Raw genomic sequence first — 17,606 nt, 5'->3', positions numbered from 1 at the left:
CAAGGTCACAGGGTTCAAATATGTTTAAAAACATGATACAAATTCTCCTGAATAACCAAGAGGCCTAGGATAATGATATTTAGCCAGTATCATGCTGGGTGGAAGAGCTACTAAGATTGTTCAATTAAATGACATTGACATATATTTAAGGTCACAGTGGTCAAATATGTTTAAAACCTTTAAACAACTTCTTCTGAAATACCAAAAGGTCTAGGATAATGATATTTGGCCAGTAGCATGCTGGGTTAAAGGTCTGCCAAGTTTGTTCAAGTGAATGACCTTGACCTATTCTAAGGTCATAGGGGTCATATATGTTTAAAAACTTTAAACAACTTCTTATTAACCAAGAGGCCTAGGATCATGATAGTTGGCCAGTAACATGCTGGGATGAAGGAATACCAAGTTTGTTCAAATGAATGACCTTGACATTTATTTAAGGTCACAGGGGTCAAATATGTTTAAAACCTTTCAGCGACTTCTCAATAAGCAAAAAGCCAAGGGTGGTGATATTTGGCCATTAACATGCTGGGATAAAGGGCTACCAAGTTTGTTCAAATGAATGACCTTCGCCCATTGTCAAGGTCACAGTAGTCAATATATGTTTAAATCTTTAAATGATTTGTTCTGTATAACCAAAAGGTCCAGGGTAATGATATTTTGCCAGAAGCATGCTGGGTTTGATGACTATAAACTCTGTTCAACCTAATGTCCTTGTTCGACATTCAAGGTCACAGGCATCATATGTTTAAATCTTTTAATATGTTCTTATGAATCAAACACTGATATTCTGCCTGTAGCTGTATTTTAGTCCACTTTTAAGATAACAAGTGTAAGATTAATACCAGGTGAGCGATTCAGGCCCATTGTTAGCATCACTCTGATTTCATACCTCGTGTTTATATACATTAGAACCTCGTTATAATGACCAACCATTTATTAGTAAAATTCGGATATCATGCCTCATGTTTATATACAGTAAAACCTCGTTATAATGTCCAACCATCCATTAGTAAAACTTGGATATCATACCTCGTGTTTATACACAGTAAAACCTTGAAATAATGACTAAACATTAGTAAGTAAAACCTCGATATAATGGCCCTGTGATTTGTATACGATTGCCACATCATTTACTGACAACTAATTGCAATGTTTCCTGTTCATGTTAGCATTTTGCTGAACAAAGTATGGCAGTATAACAAGGTTTTATTATAACCCACCCAACACATGCATACTGGGGTGGGGGTACATAGAAATTGCTTTGTCTGTGTGTCCTTAGTAAAAACCTTGTGTACAAGATATCTAATGAACCCATGAACGCATTAAGTTCATACTTACTCCATAGTATGGTTATATCAAGTTCTACACCTGATTACAAGACTTTTGGAGGCCATCTTTCAAGGTGAAAGGATCAAAGGTCATGGGCAAATATAACATTTAACGACGTTTGAAGTACAAAGCTTCTGCACAAAGTATCACACGAACCTTGCAACAAATGTAGTTTTATAACTACACTATAGCATGGTAACATCCAGTTCTACACCTGATCAGAGTTTGGTGGTCACCATTGATGGTCTCATGGCATGGGCAAATATCACACTTGATCACTTTTGAAGTAAAAAGCTTGTGTACTCAAACGAGTCCACTGATTAAACACTATGTCTTGTACATACTTACCTTATAGCAGGTTAGGGGGGGGGGGGGGGGGTTCTAGGTGAGCCTCCCCTCACTTTAATAGGATTTATATGATATTAGTGGACGCAGGTATTGCTGCCTCTATTCCCACGTCAATATAATTTGAAAGACAATGTGGTAAACATAAAATAAGCCTCTATATAAGACGCTGTATGATCGTACTTCAACTCAAGATCTTTCCACAATTCGTCCAATTTTTTCTCAAAGTCAATTACGTTACGAGATGAAATAACATCTTGTGGGATACTATTCCAGATGTCAATTATTCTTTGAGTAAAGTAATGTTTGCTAATATATAAATGACAATGTAGTTGGAGTATTATTTTTCTGTGTCCTCTGAATTTTCCTTGAGCGGCGAGATTGAACCTAGTCCATTCATATACTTGAACACGTTGATCATGTTTCTGCGCAAGCGCCAGCTGTACGTTAGAGTTGGAAACTTCAATCGGCGTAGTATCTCGCTTTAGCTAATAGTCTTCAATCCGGGGAGTAATTTTGTAAATCTTCTTTGAACGTTGCTTTGCTTTTATTGGAAACTGTTTATGACTTTATAAAATCTTAAATGACATATTCATAACGATATTGTTACCTTCCCTAAGGAGGAAAGCATTCAAATAAAACATTCTAAACACTCCGGAAAAGCAAATCTTTCCTGTCCGTAACTGCTTAAAATAGACCCAGTATTAGTTCAAGCAAAATCAAACTAACCTTTCATTGAAGTGTTTTATTTTATACTTTTATTGCCCTTGTTGCAGGGAAATATATTTGTTTGTGCCCGAGAATAAACAATAATACAAGCAGTAAAGCTTATCGGGTTGGAGCGCAATTGTTGTCGTCTGCCTCAGTCATTCCCATTTCTCCACAGATTTTCCGAATAAGGGAAATATGACTTGAGCGTGCAAACGGGACATTGTTTTGTTTCCCTGTCATGAGATGAATATGATCCAAGCAGCTGTTGTAAAGATGAAATAAACTTAGAAAAATACATACAGATAAAAAAAAAAACCGGTGTAATAATCATTTTGAGATATCTATAATGATAGACAAATTTACACCAATTGATAGGTCATTTTAAAAAAACGCGTGCTTGGTAAACTTTGCTGTCGTTGCACCGGAAAGTCAATAAATGCTGTTAGAATGTCTTGAAGGAGAGACACATACATCATTAATTCTTTCCCTGATACTTTCTTTATAGACAATCAGTTACACAATCAGTATCTTATACTGTATTCCTTTTTTGATTTTCTTTTTAATCAAACAGATTCAAACATATTTTAACCAAACATAATAGGGACCAGGTTCCGTTCGGATTAGAAAGATGTTCAATTTGATAACACAGATTTTCAAACGCATAATGTATACTTAAATCCAGCTAATGTGGGCATTGTACATGTGTGAATCACGAAGGTGATGTAAGGGGGTGGTTTAGGTACACATACCGGTCTTGCTCAGAAAACGGTCACTGAGTGCAATATGAAGCGGAATACAAATAGGCAACCGATTTACCTTATGGCATAATTTCATTCATGAATAAAAATACAATGATATGATGTAGAAGATCTCTTCATAGATTATTCATGATTATTAATTATATCAATTATACCAATCCCACCCTTCAACTGATCTGAATACATCAGCATACTTAATGCACGTCATAAAACATTACTACATATCGACAGATGCCTGACCAATTTCTACTAATCACTGGTATTTAGTAATAAGTAAATGCTGTATTTCAAAGATATATATTCACCGAAGCATGACGTCTTGCTCGCCTGACTGGAGTCAGCACCAGTACCTAAGTATAAATAGGTCTACCCTCCACTCCCTCCTCACTTACAGACCGAAGAGGGAAAACCACGTTGACCCGTTACAAAGTAAGTATTATTTTCATTTTGACGATTTTCCTTCAGTAGCTGTCGAATATCCTAACTAAACGAGAGTACTTCACTAGGGAAAAATATTTTTTGTGTAGAATTGTGTCAATATATAACTGTATCAACTATGTAATAATCAAACAAGTAACATTATAAACCTTGTCAGTACTCAGAAACACAATGTATAGATATTTAATAAATTATATATATATATATATATTTATAAATTATGTCAATATTGAAGACATATTTCTGTAACTAGCACCAAATATATAGAAAAGAAAACATGTACAATATCTGGCAATTAACTACAAACTTTATCAACTCCGTCTGTTAAGATATACAAACTTTATCAACTCCGTCTGTTAAGATATGCAAACTTTATCAACTCCGTCTTTTAAGATATACAAACTTTATCAATTCCGTCTGTTAAGATATACAAACTTTATCAACTCCGTCTGTTAGGATATACAAAGTTTATCATCTCCGTCGTTAAGAAGCTACAAACTTCATCAACTCCGTCGTTATAGAGCTACAAACTGTATCAACCTGTCGTTATAGAGCTACAAACTTTATCAACTCCGTCTGTTAAGATATACCACCTTTATCAACTCCGTCTGTTAAGATATACAAACTTTATCAACTCCGTCTGTTAATATATGCAAACTTTATCAACTCCGTCTTTTAAGATATACAAACTTTATCAATTCCGTCTGTAAAGATATACAAACTTTATCAACCTCTCGTTATAGAGCTACACACTTTATCAATTCCGTCGTTATAGAGCTCCAAACTTTATCAACCTGTCGTTATAGAGCTACAAACTTTATCAATCTGTCATTATTAAGCTACAAACTTTATCAACTCCGTCGTTATAGAGCTGCAAACTTTATCAACTCCGTCGTTAAGAAGCTATACACTTTATCAATTCCGTATTCACAAAGCTACAAACTTTATCAACTCCGTCATTATAGAGCTATAAACTTTATCAATCTGTCGTTATAGAGCTACAAACTTTATCAACTTCGTCGTTGAGAAGCTACACACTTTATCAACTCCGTCGTTATAGAGATACAAACTTTATCAACTCCGTCGTTATAGAGCTGCAAACTTTATCAACATGCCGTTATAGAGCTACAAACTTTATCGATTCCGTCGTGATAGAGCTACATACTTTATCAACTCCGTCGTTATAGAGCTACAAACTTTATCAACCTGTCGTTATAGAGCTACAAACTTTATCAATTCCGTCTGTAAAGATATACAAACTTTATCAACCTCTCGTTATAGAGCTACACACTTTATCAATTCCGTCGTTATAGAGCTACAAACTTTATCAACCTGTCGTTATAGAGCTACAGACTTTATCAACTCCGTCGTTATAGAGCTACAAACTTTATCAACTCCGTCGTTAAAGAGCTACAAACTTTATCAACCTGTCGTTATAGAGCTGCAAACTTATCAACTCGGTCATTTTAGAGCTACAAACTTTATCAACTCCGTCGTTATAGAGCTATAAACTTTATCAACCTGTCGTTATAAAGCTACAAACTTTATCAATTCCGTCTGTTAAGATATACAAACTTTATCAACCTCTCGTTATAGAGCTACACACTTTATCAATTCCGTCGTTATAGAGCTACACACTTTATCAACCTGTCGTTATAGAGCTACAGACTTTATCAACTCCGTCGTTATAGAGCTACAAACTTTATCAACCTGTCGTTATAGAGCTACAAACTTTATCAACTCAGTCATTGTAGAGCTACAAACTTTATCAACCTGTCGTTATAGAGCTACAGTCTTTATCTATCTGTCGTTATAGAGCTACAAACTTTATCAACCTCTCGTTATAGAGCTACACACTTTATCAATTCCGTCGTTATAGAGCTACAAACTTTATCAACCTGTCGTTATAGAGCTACAGTCGTTATCTATCTGTCGTTATAGAGCTACAAACTTTATCAACCTGTCGTTATAGATCTACAAACTTTATCAACTCCGTCATTATAGAGCTACAAACTTTATCAACCTGTCGTTGAGCTACAGACTTTATCAATCTGTCGTTATAGAGCTACAAACTTTATCAACCTCTCGTTATAGAGCTACACACTTTATCAATTCCGTCGTTATAGAGCTACAAACATTATCAACCTGTCGTTATAGAGCTACAAACTTTATCAACTCCGTCGTTATAGAGCTACAAACTTTATCAACCTGTCGTTATAGAGCTACAAACTTTATCAACCTGTCGTTATAGAGCTACAAACTTTATCAACTCCGTCGTTATAGAGCTACAAACTTTATCAACCTGTCGTTATAGAGCTACAAACTTTATCAACTCCGTCATTATAGAGCTACAAACTTTATCAACTTCTCGTTATAGAGCTACACACTTTATCAATTCCGTCGTTATAGAGCTACAAACTTTATCAATTCCGTCGTTAAAAAGCTACAAACTTTATCAACTCCGTAGTTATAAAGCTTCAAACTTTATCAACTCCGTCATTTTAGAGCTACAAACTTTATCAACTCCGTCATTATAGAGCTACAAACTTTATCAACTCTGTCGTTATAGAGCTACAAACTTTATCAACTCCGTCTGTTAAGATATACAAACTTTATCAACTCCGTCGTTATAGAGCTACAAACTTTATCAACTCCGTCGTTATAGAGCTACAAGCTTGATTAAGTTTATCAAACTTTATCTGTCTGCACTAGTTGTATACTCCGTTACATGAGCTGACAACTCTATCCCGATCTAAATACATGTTCATAACTCCTTATAATGTCCGTTAAAATCTTATTTCTCAGAGACAGAAAAGCTACTTTATAAATAAAATGATTTGGTGCAGTAAACGTTTCCTTTGTTTGGCTCTCTACATCAATGTCAAACACAAAACATAAATAGGTACCCTCTTACTTCGTATTTCTATTGATGAATTTAAATACCCTTAATTTAAAGAAAAATGGTAACAACTTCTTTTTCCATACTACAGCTTTCTAAACGATTATTGACACCATGAATTGTGTTGTGGCACTGATGTTCGTGATGCTGGCCTGTGCGGTCGCGCAGAATCCGGACAAGTTCATGCAGCGGATGGTTGCCAAGATGAGGAGAGAAATGGGCGAGACAGCTGTAGGAGAGTCCGCGGCTATAGTAGATCGCTATAGTAAGAGAGGAGTCAGTGCCGGTGATGCGGCTAAATACGTAGAGGCCCATAACGAAGCCAGACATAGAGCTAGGCCAACACCAAAGGACGAACCCGATATGGTTGGTCCGAGTCACTATTCCATTGTGTTTTCCCTCTTTGTTGGAATAATTTAGTTTAGTTTTATTCTTGATTTATTCTATCTGTTGGTTGTTTACGAGTAAAAGGAAAATACCACAAATTGTTTGTCTGATAAATTCACCTATTAACAAGTAATGTATCAGTGTCTTCAGCTAAAGTGATCCCCATTAAACTGTCCGCGTGTCATCAAGTTTTATCTCTTCTTTCTCGGCAAAGATCTAGATCTTTTGTATATTGCTTTGACTTCTATTTTAATTTTAATGGTGTTTCATAAATGTTATTATACCCCGCAATCAATTTCAACGAAACTTTCCAGATATGATAACTACCACATGAAGTTGTGCATCCAGGTATTATATATTCATTCTAGCCCTTTTCTTTTACAAAGTTATGTCCCTTTGTTGAAAAATGCTTGCTCGGAGAACTTCTTCAAAACTGCTGGACCAATTTCAATGAAAGTTTTCAGATATGATAACTACCACCTGATGTTGTGCATCCAGGTATTATTTGTTCAATCTGACCATTTTTCTACGGAGTATCAGCCCTTTGTTGAAAAATATTTGTCCAGACAACTCTTTCAAAATTATGGGGCCAATTTCAAGGGAAGTTTTCAGATATGATAACTACCCCCTCATGATGTTCATCCAGGTATTTTCTTTCCAACCCTTTGTTATGGAGTTATGGCTCTTTGTTGATATATCCTTGTCCTGACAACTTCTTCTAATCTACTCGGCCAATTTCAATGTTTACAGATATGGTAACTGCCCCCTGATGTTGTGAATCCAAGTAGTACTTTTTCATTCCGACCCTTTTAAAAGGAGTTATGACCATTTGTGGAAAAAAAACCTTCGTCTGTCTCCTAAACTACTGGTCCAATTTCAATGAAAGTTTACAGATATGGTAATAACCCCAGATGTCGTGCATCAGGGTAGTATTTTTTTTTCATTTCGACCTTTTTTAAGGAGTTAGGACCCTTTGTTAAAAATCTTTGTCCTGACAACTATTCTTTAACTACTAGGACGATTTCAGCAAAACTGGTTCATCTGGGCTAACAAGATTTGGTTTGCAAGTATGTTTTGCAACTGGGAGGAGTACAGAAAGTATGTCAGTAACCTATATACTGAAATAAGTGTACAGCACAGTGAATTAAGAAATCGTTACTGGTGGGAAAACTATGGCTTGCTTTGCAATGCTTTACTTTAGTTATAGCCTTTAGCTTACAGTTCTTTTTTTTTTTGTTTATTCCCAACTCTTACGGCAATACATCCTATGTTTTTCTTTTTGCAATATTGTGATGAAAAATAAAACCTTGTCAATTGTGTTCCTATTTGTCGAGAAATATATTATCACTTTGATTTTAACATTTGTGTTTTGTTGACGAAAATTTATGTTTTGTTGTTCTTTTTTTGTGTTAAGACGACAAAAGGTTTTAATTTGTTTCCTAGTTGTACTGTTGAAAAAGATTGCATATTATATTGTACTGTAAACATTCTTACATAAGTGTTCATATATTTCCGCAGTTTTAAATGACGCGGATTATAATTTAATGCTTTATTTTTATACATTATTCAGGAACACAGAGAGCGCCAATATATGTTTAACGCTAAATCAATTTCGCTTGCATTATGTATTCTTTGTTGACGAAAATAAATATTTTACTAATGTACTTAATTACGAGAACGTGATCTTTGGTTGCTGATCTTTTGACCAGTAATCATATTTTGCTTACGACTTTATTGACGAGAAAATATATCTTGCTTGCAACGTTATTATCGAGAGAATGCATTTTGCTTGCTACTTAGTCTACGATAATTATATTGATAAATGCGCTATGTTGACTGAATTATTCTATTTTATTGATTTTGTGGGCTTTGTCAACAGGATATTACAGTTTACTCATCATAGAGCAAAACAATATTCTACTCAATATGTCCTCAGGTTCTATTGCTTAAAACAAGATCCCTATATTTTGTTACTGTTATATATCTTAAACAGGCCTGGGATGCGTCGCTTGCCACTCTAGCTCAGTCTTACGCCGACCGATGCATTTGGGGTCATAACGCCCAGCGTTCTAATGGCCAGAACTATCCGTATGTCGGGGAGAACCTTTTTGTGACCACAGCCCAAGGTAAAAAAAACCTGTTAACTCTTGATTTTAAACTTTACCATTTTTCATTGCCCGGAACAATAGATTTGGAGCATAGCTACATTTACAATTTCTTCTTATGAAATAATGCAGAGCCGCTAAGTGCACAATACACTTCGAACAATTATTAAGAAATTTGAATTTCAATGGATACTTTATAGTTCTCTAATTAAAAAAATATTTATTTATTTTCTATTTTGCGAGATGTTTTCCCCCCGTTATTTGTGTATTATTGTACGAATGAAAGCATTTGCAAATAGTTATGGATTCCCGCGTAAAATGTATACTAGAATACAGATTCTTCCATTTGTTTTTTCTTTTCAATAAGCTTCATTTTATAAATAAAATAAACAAATGTATCTATAATACCATTTTCTACAAAAGGCATGGCGTAATCTAAAATACGCTTTTTTGTACCTCCTTACTATTTAAACAGTATAGTTTAGATCATTTTGATTTACACGTTTTTGGCCCCTATCATTACCAATACGTCCAAGAAGGGCGAAACAGCTCTTTGGTACAGATGGTGCAGTGCCATTCATACTGGTATACTATATCTATTGCCAAATTGTATAGGTATGATCAAATGTGAGTTTGACCTGTCCTTATTGCTAGAGACTTAAGTGGCGCTGTAATGTCCCTTATTAGATGGAGTGGAGCCCTCAGCAGCAGTAGAGGCTTGGGAAAGCGAGGTCAAGGATTACCACTTCGACACCATGAAATGTAATGCAGGAAAGATGTGCGGTCATTATACACAGGTAATACCTACTGTTACAGGTGAATGTTTTTTTACTTACACTCGGCAGGTACATGTAATACCTCATTTTATAGATAAATGCTGAAGAATGAACAATTTACTTAATCTCAGCAGGGACAGGAACTTTGGTTTTCTCTTTTACATTGAAACGCTTTTTTGCATTGAAACGAAAAAAGAAACGCAGCTTCAATTTTAAGGGTTGATTAAATAATATGTCTAACTTTCAGGTATAGTATTTTTACTTTAATTATTGATCTAACCACCTACAATATTTAGAGATTTGTAACGAAAGGGGACTTCGTTAGATGAAATAAACTTCCCTAAGTTACTCAAAGTTTAAACGACTTGTAACCCGTTCCCTAACATCGTGTGCCCTTGACATCGACAAGTGCATTGGCTTAATTGGGGAAGCTTTTTGATGGGTAACTGCGATCCGAACTCTTATTTCTATTTCATCCCACAAGTGTTTGATTGGGGCTATAGTCAATGGTGACGATGTTGTGCGGTTCAAGAAGGTAAAAACCATAACCGATCGACCCCAAAATCATGGACCATGGACGACAATTTTCCTTTATACCGTATATGTATAAATTGTCGATTTTGTATTTAATTTGTTATTACAAAAGGTTGACATACAATGAAGCCTTACTGTTTGCTTACTAGGTTGTGTGGCATGATTCTACCCACGTTGGATGTGGTGTTAAGGTCTGTCCTACCCTCCAAAATAGTTCCTTTAAAAAGGCAACACTGATTGTCTGCAACTACGGACCAGGGTGAGATGCGTATTTATTTATTCATTTATTTGTTATTGTTTGTTCATTTGTAAGATTTGTTGCATTAAGAACCCTTTTATCTCTGTCTAATGATTAAAGCATACGTGCTTATTATCGCTGCCTCATGTATTTAACCAATCCCAAAGTATCTTTAATACAATCTTTCATGGGCGTTTTAGTGAAGAACCCTTCTGCACCGGAAATACATATCGTGATCACGTGACTGTACGCGAATCGTCATGTGGCCGTGTGAATCTGAATGTTGCCATTAGTTATCCCTTAAAATAAAAAATAAATCGATTTATATTCTTATTCCTTTAAAGGTTTTCAAAATATCTCATAATAGTTATTACAAAGTCATAATTTTTTGCGGTCAGGAATCTACGCTTGCAATTTCGCCACATGTGCATATTTCATCGTGTGTCAGTATGTTTGCGCATTCGTATGGTCGCGTTGGTTTGAACCGAATGATTCTTATGTTTATAACTTGACATTTTTGCGAACATCAAGTTTATCTTATTTGATATTGCTTTATATTTTAGGGGCAATTTCCAAGGAGAACATCCGTACGAAGTTTAGATAAAGGTGAGAGTTTCAGTAAAGCGGTTAAAAACAAATGAAGCGTTGAACATTTACTATTCAGTGTTTATTGTTCACGTATGACTAACAATTATTTACAACATTAAGATAAATCCATGATTATCTTTTGAAGATTTTAAATCGAGAAAGACAAAACGATATAATACTGAAAATGCATACATTTATTCATTATTTTAATGTTTCTAACGAATTGTTCACTATAACTTTGATTATGCAAGAGTATTTTCTTGTCTTGTGACGGGAAAACAAAAATATATCTAAGATATTAAGGATTTACAGTTTCTTACTTATTCAATCGAATGATAACACAAAACTACCAGTTTTATGTGGCTTTTAGAGTCAGTAATGCAAAAAATACATTCACAGTTTATTTGAAACTGTGTTTTAACTTTGTAAATAATAATTTTAACGTAAATATTTTTTATTGTACATTTCTTAGTTATTATAACTAACAAATTGTTTTTTTTTTCAGTTTGCGAAATCTCGAGATGACCTACTTTTGGATACAGATGCATTCTATCTGTAAATAATGTATTTTATCGTGGGCAATGTATATTGATTGATTATTAAATATTTCAACGTTTTCATTTTTCTGTGTTCTATCCATAACCCTTGAAAAACAATACGGCCACATCTTTTGCGATTTACAAATGAGCACTACCAATTGATATCGTACGCTTTCATGATGTTTCTAAAAAGAGACAACATTGGCATAGAAAGGGTTCTATAGAAGGAGACTCGGGTAAACTGCTTCGGGAAAAAATAATAAAGAAGAGGAGTGGTCTACCAGCCTACCGTTATTTATCTTCAACAAACTCTTCATGGTTGTAAACATATAAACATTAAACATTTACTGTACACTTTGAAGTTTTCGCTGCAATTTAACTTTCGCCTTTTCACCCTTCGTAGAGAGTGCGAATTAGTCATTACAACTATTATTTCTAAACAAAATAATATATATAGTAATTAAATGTGAAGAGCGAAATTAACACTGCATAAATATGGATTTTATCAGCAAAGGGTGAAAGTTTGAATTGGCGAAAATTTCCCGGCATTCAGTTATCTGCCTAGCAACTCAATAAAACCACAAGAATACCAAAGTGACAAGCAGATCGTAATTCGAAATCAAAAACGATAAAACTAGAGCAAAATTTCAACAAAGGAGATGTTTACGCTGTAAAAGTACAAGGAGAGAAAGACCACGCGTTCCAGAAGGGTAAGCGTCTTCTGGTTCTTCGACGACACCCGCCAATTGTCCTCATACCGAGATCTGGAGTGGAAACAAGGAACATTAAAGAACACGAGGAAATACAGTAGCTTATTTCCCTGTGAGATAATAATGAAGACAATAAACTCGTCCATATTCTTCATCAACCTGCATCTTTGAAAACCTTTTGTTGTAAGTTTGTCCGTCAGCAGCCGACATCTATCACAAAGGTCATGATTTTCGGAACACGTTCTTGAATACATATTCTTAATTGCTTCAAACAGACAATAGTTGTTATATCATAAAGTGTAGTGGAAATATGACGGATGCTGCATGTAGATTGAGAACTGATAAGAATACCACTACGCCAAATAGCATCGTCTAGCATTCAGCTTGTTCTTGGTACAGTAAATTTCCATCCATGAAATCATTTTACCTTAAACATTTTAAATTTTGAAAAATCCTTCATTTGTATGCAAACAGAAGTACGTTAGTCGTTACCGCGTTCTCGTACTTCTGTGTTTACTTTGACATTGGGAAATACTTGCTTACTAATATACGAAACACACTGTTATTAGAAAGAAATGACCTTTGACCTTTTAGCTTTGACCTTTGACCTTTAGTTGAGGTTTATAAAAGACAAGCAATATAAAGCGGTGATTCACATTAGTACTTATGAAAGCAGTTATAATTTAACGCTGACAAAAAACTTTTCCCAAAGGCTGCCAAGAATAAATGATGAAATTTAAATTGACACTATATGCCTGTCACACCAGTGAGCAACCGTACGTTTCAATGTGCTGTACTTTTACTCGCGTACGTCATCACCAGCAGGACATGTCCGGTACAAGTGCTCTGGGAAAAGCCTCCCCTGATTTCTAATTAGACTCACACGATACTGTTAGGTGCAAACCACTTGACTGATATTTTAAATGACGTAAACACAAGTTCAACAAGTTGTGATTGCTAACAGGGAACCGTCACGCTAGTTACCCCGATTGCCACTGGAGGCGCGGTAGTCTAGTGGTAGGACGCCGGGCTCGTGACCGAAGGGTTGCGGGTTCGAGTCACGGCACGGCACTGTGTTGTATCTTTGAGCAAGATACATGTACTTTACTCCGCTTGTTCCAGTTTACTCAGCTGTAAATGAGTACGTAGTCGGGCAGTGCTTTACTCCGCTTGTTCCAGTCTACTCAGCTGTAAATGAGTACGTGGTCGGGCAGTGCTAGAATTGTTGAATGCTAGCTGTTAGCGCCGAAATGGCAGCTCCGGCTGTATGCTCCACATGGAGTTGAGAAAGGTATTGGCAGGTTGCAAAGGCCAATAATTTGTGAACCGCTTTGAGACGACCTACGAACTAGGTTGTGATAAAGCGGTATGTAAGAACCTCGAATTATTATCATTATTATAATTATAAGTAGCAAATAATGCATTGAACAGAATTTGCAATACCATAATTCACTTACATACTAAGTTTGAGGGGGAAAANGGGGGCGGGGGGCGATGGCATCGCCTAGGCGTAAACAGATACATTTGTCAATCCGTTATTGGCCACAGCAACCATGAGTGATGACCCATCAGAAAGTGAACGGCGTCAACACATCTACAGATGCCTACCAATGGATCATGTGATATTTCATAAGTATCCGGCCAGTAGTTTCTGGAAAACACTCCTCAAACCATTTGGCGGAAGAAAATAATAAAATGAAACGAAAGAAATCTCCAATTGTGTTCGCAGTACCATTATACATCAACACACCAAATTTGAGTAAAATCGGACAGTATATAAAATTCAATTAATCAGAGGCCAGTTTACATCGGCCATTTTGTCCAATCACATTATATATTTAAAAGGGTATCCTGATTCGATACGAAATATCTTTATGAATACAAGGCCAGCATTTGCGAAAATTAAGTTTTTTTTAAAGAACATCATTTTATATCACCTGCCTGGCAATACAATCCTTCTGTCAATGTCACAAAACATCGGTAAAAAACACATAGCAGGTGAGCTATTCAGGACTTTGAGTATCTTGTTTTTTATTTAATGGTTCCCGTTGAACCTCAAGCAAACATTTTGAAACACTTCGGAAACGTTTTGCTACACTTAAAATGCCGCTGTCATTTACCTATCAAAATACATATCATATCATGTAAGGGTCAAAGCCTAAATTAATCCCGTAACAAATTAGAAAATTTGTAAAAATAAATGATTCTGTTATTTGTTTTATCTTACTTTTACAAGAATCTCATAAGAAATCGGTAAATATATTTCCTGAATAATTAATTCGAATTACTTGAATTATTGATAATATGAGTTTGAATGTTATACTCGAATACACATTAATACTTTCGGTGTATCAGAATGGCTATTGAAGTACTTATAGAATAACTGTTACAAAATATATACTAAGAGTACAAAATTTATTTATTTATATATGATCTAACGAATAGCTTCGAGGGGGTCGAAAATGGTGTCACGTTTTGGCACTAAAGCACGTGTGTTCTGTTACACGTTCTAAAAAAGTAACATTATATAAACTGAAACTCCCACCTATGTCAATAAACAGAGGAAACGTGGTGGGGACCTACCTGTACAGCTGTGACCCAAATTACTCAAAGGCATTTATGTCATGTTTGTACTTATATTTATTACTGGGTTTAATATTACGTCAACGCATAAAACAACAACAGTGTTTACACTCGCTTCTTATCAAAACTTACTGCAAATAACTTGATTTCGTGAATACGGCTTAATTCGCGAATATTGGAATTCTCAAATTTTAACCATAACATGTACAATAGCATGTCGAAGCTTCAACCGTGAGTTAGATAATTTATTTATTATATTTATTCATTTGTATTCGATCTTTAAAGTCCTGTTATAGGTAACGTGAAAATAGATTTCTCGGAATATTGAAATCACTCAAAGTTGATGCATGTAAAGTAATGTTTATAACAGTACATGACATTAGAGAAACGTCCTTGTAACATTACTCTTATATGATACGACAGTATTATATTTGTAAGATAAGAACAGTAACGTGATTCTTCTCCGGGGATCCGACGTGGTATTTGACAGTTGTCTAAAGTAAATGAGTTCATGACGGGCGAAACATCTGTATAGTGCAGTGGTATTCATATTTAACATACAAAATATATTACCATTTTATAAAGGTGTAAGCACATTTGTGTGTGCGGTTACGGTCATCTTTCAAGATACAAGATGGTAGACTCTGCTGGTGTATATTCTTTAGTCCCCTAGGTTTGCTATAACCTTGATGGTCACAGTTATGTCTTTTAAGTAATAAATCTTTTACAAAAATTATGAAACAAGTTATTTCAACTTATGTTAATCACTCTTGTTGGCCCGGATGTTACCTTTTCACGTCCGATCGGGGAATCGCACCCCGGCCGCTTTGGTGAAAGGCAAGTGCGTTATCCACTGCACCACCCGACCACCCTTTTAAGTAGGGGCACTGTTCATGATATACACACTTTGCTAATCATTAATATGAAATAAACCAGTAATCTTCTAATTGTCAAAATGCATATAATCAAGGGTTTTTATTATCATGCTGTATCTACACGCATGTGTTTTTTTTTAGATCTCATTTGGCACCAATGGGCTTCCGTACATGGTGTCTTCCGTTCATGTATCAATGTAATGTGGTGTATATTATATACCTTATAGGATTTTTTAAGCTGATAGCTTTTAGGAAGTAACCAACATAATCATGTAAAATAAAAATTAAAAATAAAAATTAAAAAATCATTTAACTTAGTTTGATGAGAGGAGCAGGTCAAGGATTTCCTACTAGTCTATTCCGTCTTTGAGTATTGCAGATTTATCTTCTCTTGGGAGCAGGTATCGATTGTTACGTCATTGGTCTGTGTGAGAAAATTACGTCGTTTTCTCAAAATTTGATGACGTTTCTCTCACAAACAAGTGACGTAACAATCAATCCCTGCTCCCAAGAGAAGATAACTTCCCTGCCTCTCCAACGTACGTATCTACATGTCATAGTTGAAATGACTTTCGCGAAGTCGCCATGATCTCATTGGGACATACGCTATCACTTTGTGTGATATGAAGGTCGATGTTATTTATTATGCTCATCATACCCGACCTCCTCTGCCCTGGCCATGCAATATATAAAAAAATGTCTCGTGATCAGAAGCTAGGTTATTGCAGCTAGGGATTCCCATGTAACTCTTTCCGTTGGGTCTTTATTCGATTCACTGACAGTGTTGTCGTCTGCATATATAAAAACACATCATTTAAAAATACATTAAATGTAAGGGTCCTAAAATAGAACCCTGGGGTACCCCCTTCAGCACTTCCAGCCAGTCACCGCATTTGGAGCCATTTTTTACCTGCTGCTTCCTGCTGCTCAGGTAGCTGGACACCAGGTTAACTGAGGCTTTGCTCAGGCCATAGGCCTCCAGCTTCCCGACCAACAAGTTATGAGGGAGACAGTCAAAAGCCTTGGAGAGGTTAATCAGTATGGCAGCGACATACTCATGGTTGTCCATGGCTCTACGCCAATCCTCAACAAGTCGCAACAGGGTGGATTTAACACCCAAATCCTGGTCGGAAGGCTGCGACTAACTTCTTTTAAAATAGTTTCATCAGAAGAATCTTCTGTACGTATATATGTAATTATGTACTATGCTATGATATATAATTTGCCTGTCATGCACTCAAACTATGTTATATATACATGACCTCTTGTTACAAACATTTATGTGTGTCTGAGTGAAATAAAAATCTTGAAATCTTGAATCTTGTTAACAGTTTGCCAAGTTGTATCATCCAATTACCCCCATGTTATATGACACGCAAGGTGACGCAACGCGTCGAGTTGCCTTATTTCATTCACAGACAATGTCCTATTACCTAATAACTTTACATATGTAGGAAAGCTGTTATTAGAATGCTTTAATAATGCATGTATACAAAACTGTTCCCAACTTTATAACCACAAACATAAGAACTCGTTTTTCTTTTTAAAGATATTTCTTGTTAACATTGACCTTTCAGACCAATCAGAAGAGCTTAAGAAGTTCAATAGAACACTGCACATCGCTGTACTTTTTCACACAGTAAAAAAAAAATCAGTTTTGTGACATAAAAAATGCACTTTTATATTTGCGTTAAAGTGGGAATATGGTTACAGACACTGCACTGAGTGTCCTAGATCTCACAGTTAGATTATTTTTTTTAAACGGGATTTCCAAAACAACTCGGTCTTCAT

General features: G+C 35.6%; 1 protein-coding gene across 1 annotated transcript; it reads left to right on the top strand.

Moving 5' to 3' along the window:
• Positions 1-3,467: 3,467 nt before the first annotated feature.
• LOC110456316 (peptidase inhibitor 16-like) lies at positions 3,468-11,724 on the top strand. Its single transcript, XM_021506983.1, has 7 exons — positions 3,468-3,572; positions 6,572-6,846; positions 8,861-8,993; positions 9,660-9,769; positions 10,432-10,541; positions 11,084-11,126; positions 11,614-11,724. The coding sequence occupies exons 2-6, from the start codon at positions 6,595-6,597 to the stop codon at positions 11,118-11,120; spliced, it is 642 nt and encodes a 213-aa protein (XP_021362658.1). The 5' UTR covers positions 3,468-3,572; positions 6,572-6,594; the 3' UTR covers positions 11,121-11,126; positions 11,614-11,724.
• The last annotated feature ends 5,882 nt before the right edge of the window (positions 11,725-17,606 follow it).

This window comes from Mizuhopecten yessoensis, unplaced genomic scaffold, assembly GCF_002113885.1.
Source record: "Mizuhopecten yessoensis strain PY_sf001 unplaced genomic scaffold, ASM211388v2 scaffold8657, whole genome shotgun sequence".
NCBI classification, from domain to species: domain Eukaryota; kingdom Metazoa; phylum Mollusca; class Bivalvia; order Pectinida; family Pectinidae; genus Mizuhopecten; species Mizuhopecten yessoensis.
Note: the sequence above shows the minus strand (reverse complement) of the source record. Positions and strands in the feature narration are given on the sequence as shown.

Bases quoted from the DNA above. Each gene is read 5' to 3' on its own strand.
- LOC110456316 (XM_021506983.1), top strand. From the start codon at position 6,595: ATGAATTGTGTTGTGGCACTGATGTTCGTGATGCTGGCCTGTGCGGTC. The intron at 6,847-8,860 runs GTTGGTCCGAGT...TATCTTAAACAG, and splicing joins CAAAGGACGAACCCGATATG to GCCTGGGATGCGTCGCTTGC. The intron at 10,542-11,083 runs GTGAGATGCGTA...TTTATATTTTAG, and splicing joins GTCTGCAACTACGGACCAGG to GGGCAATTTCCAAGGAGAAC.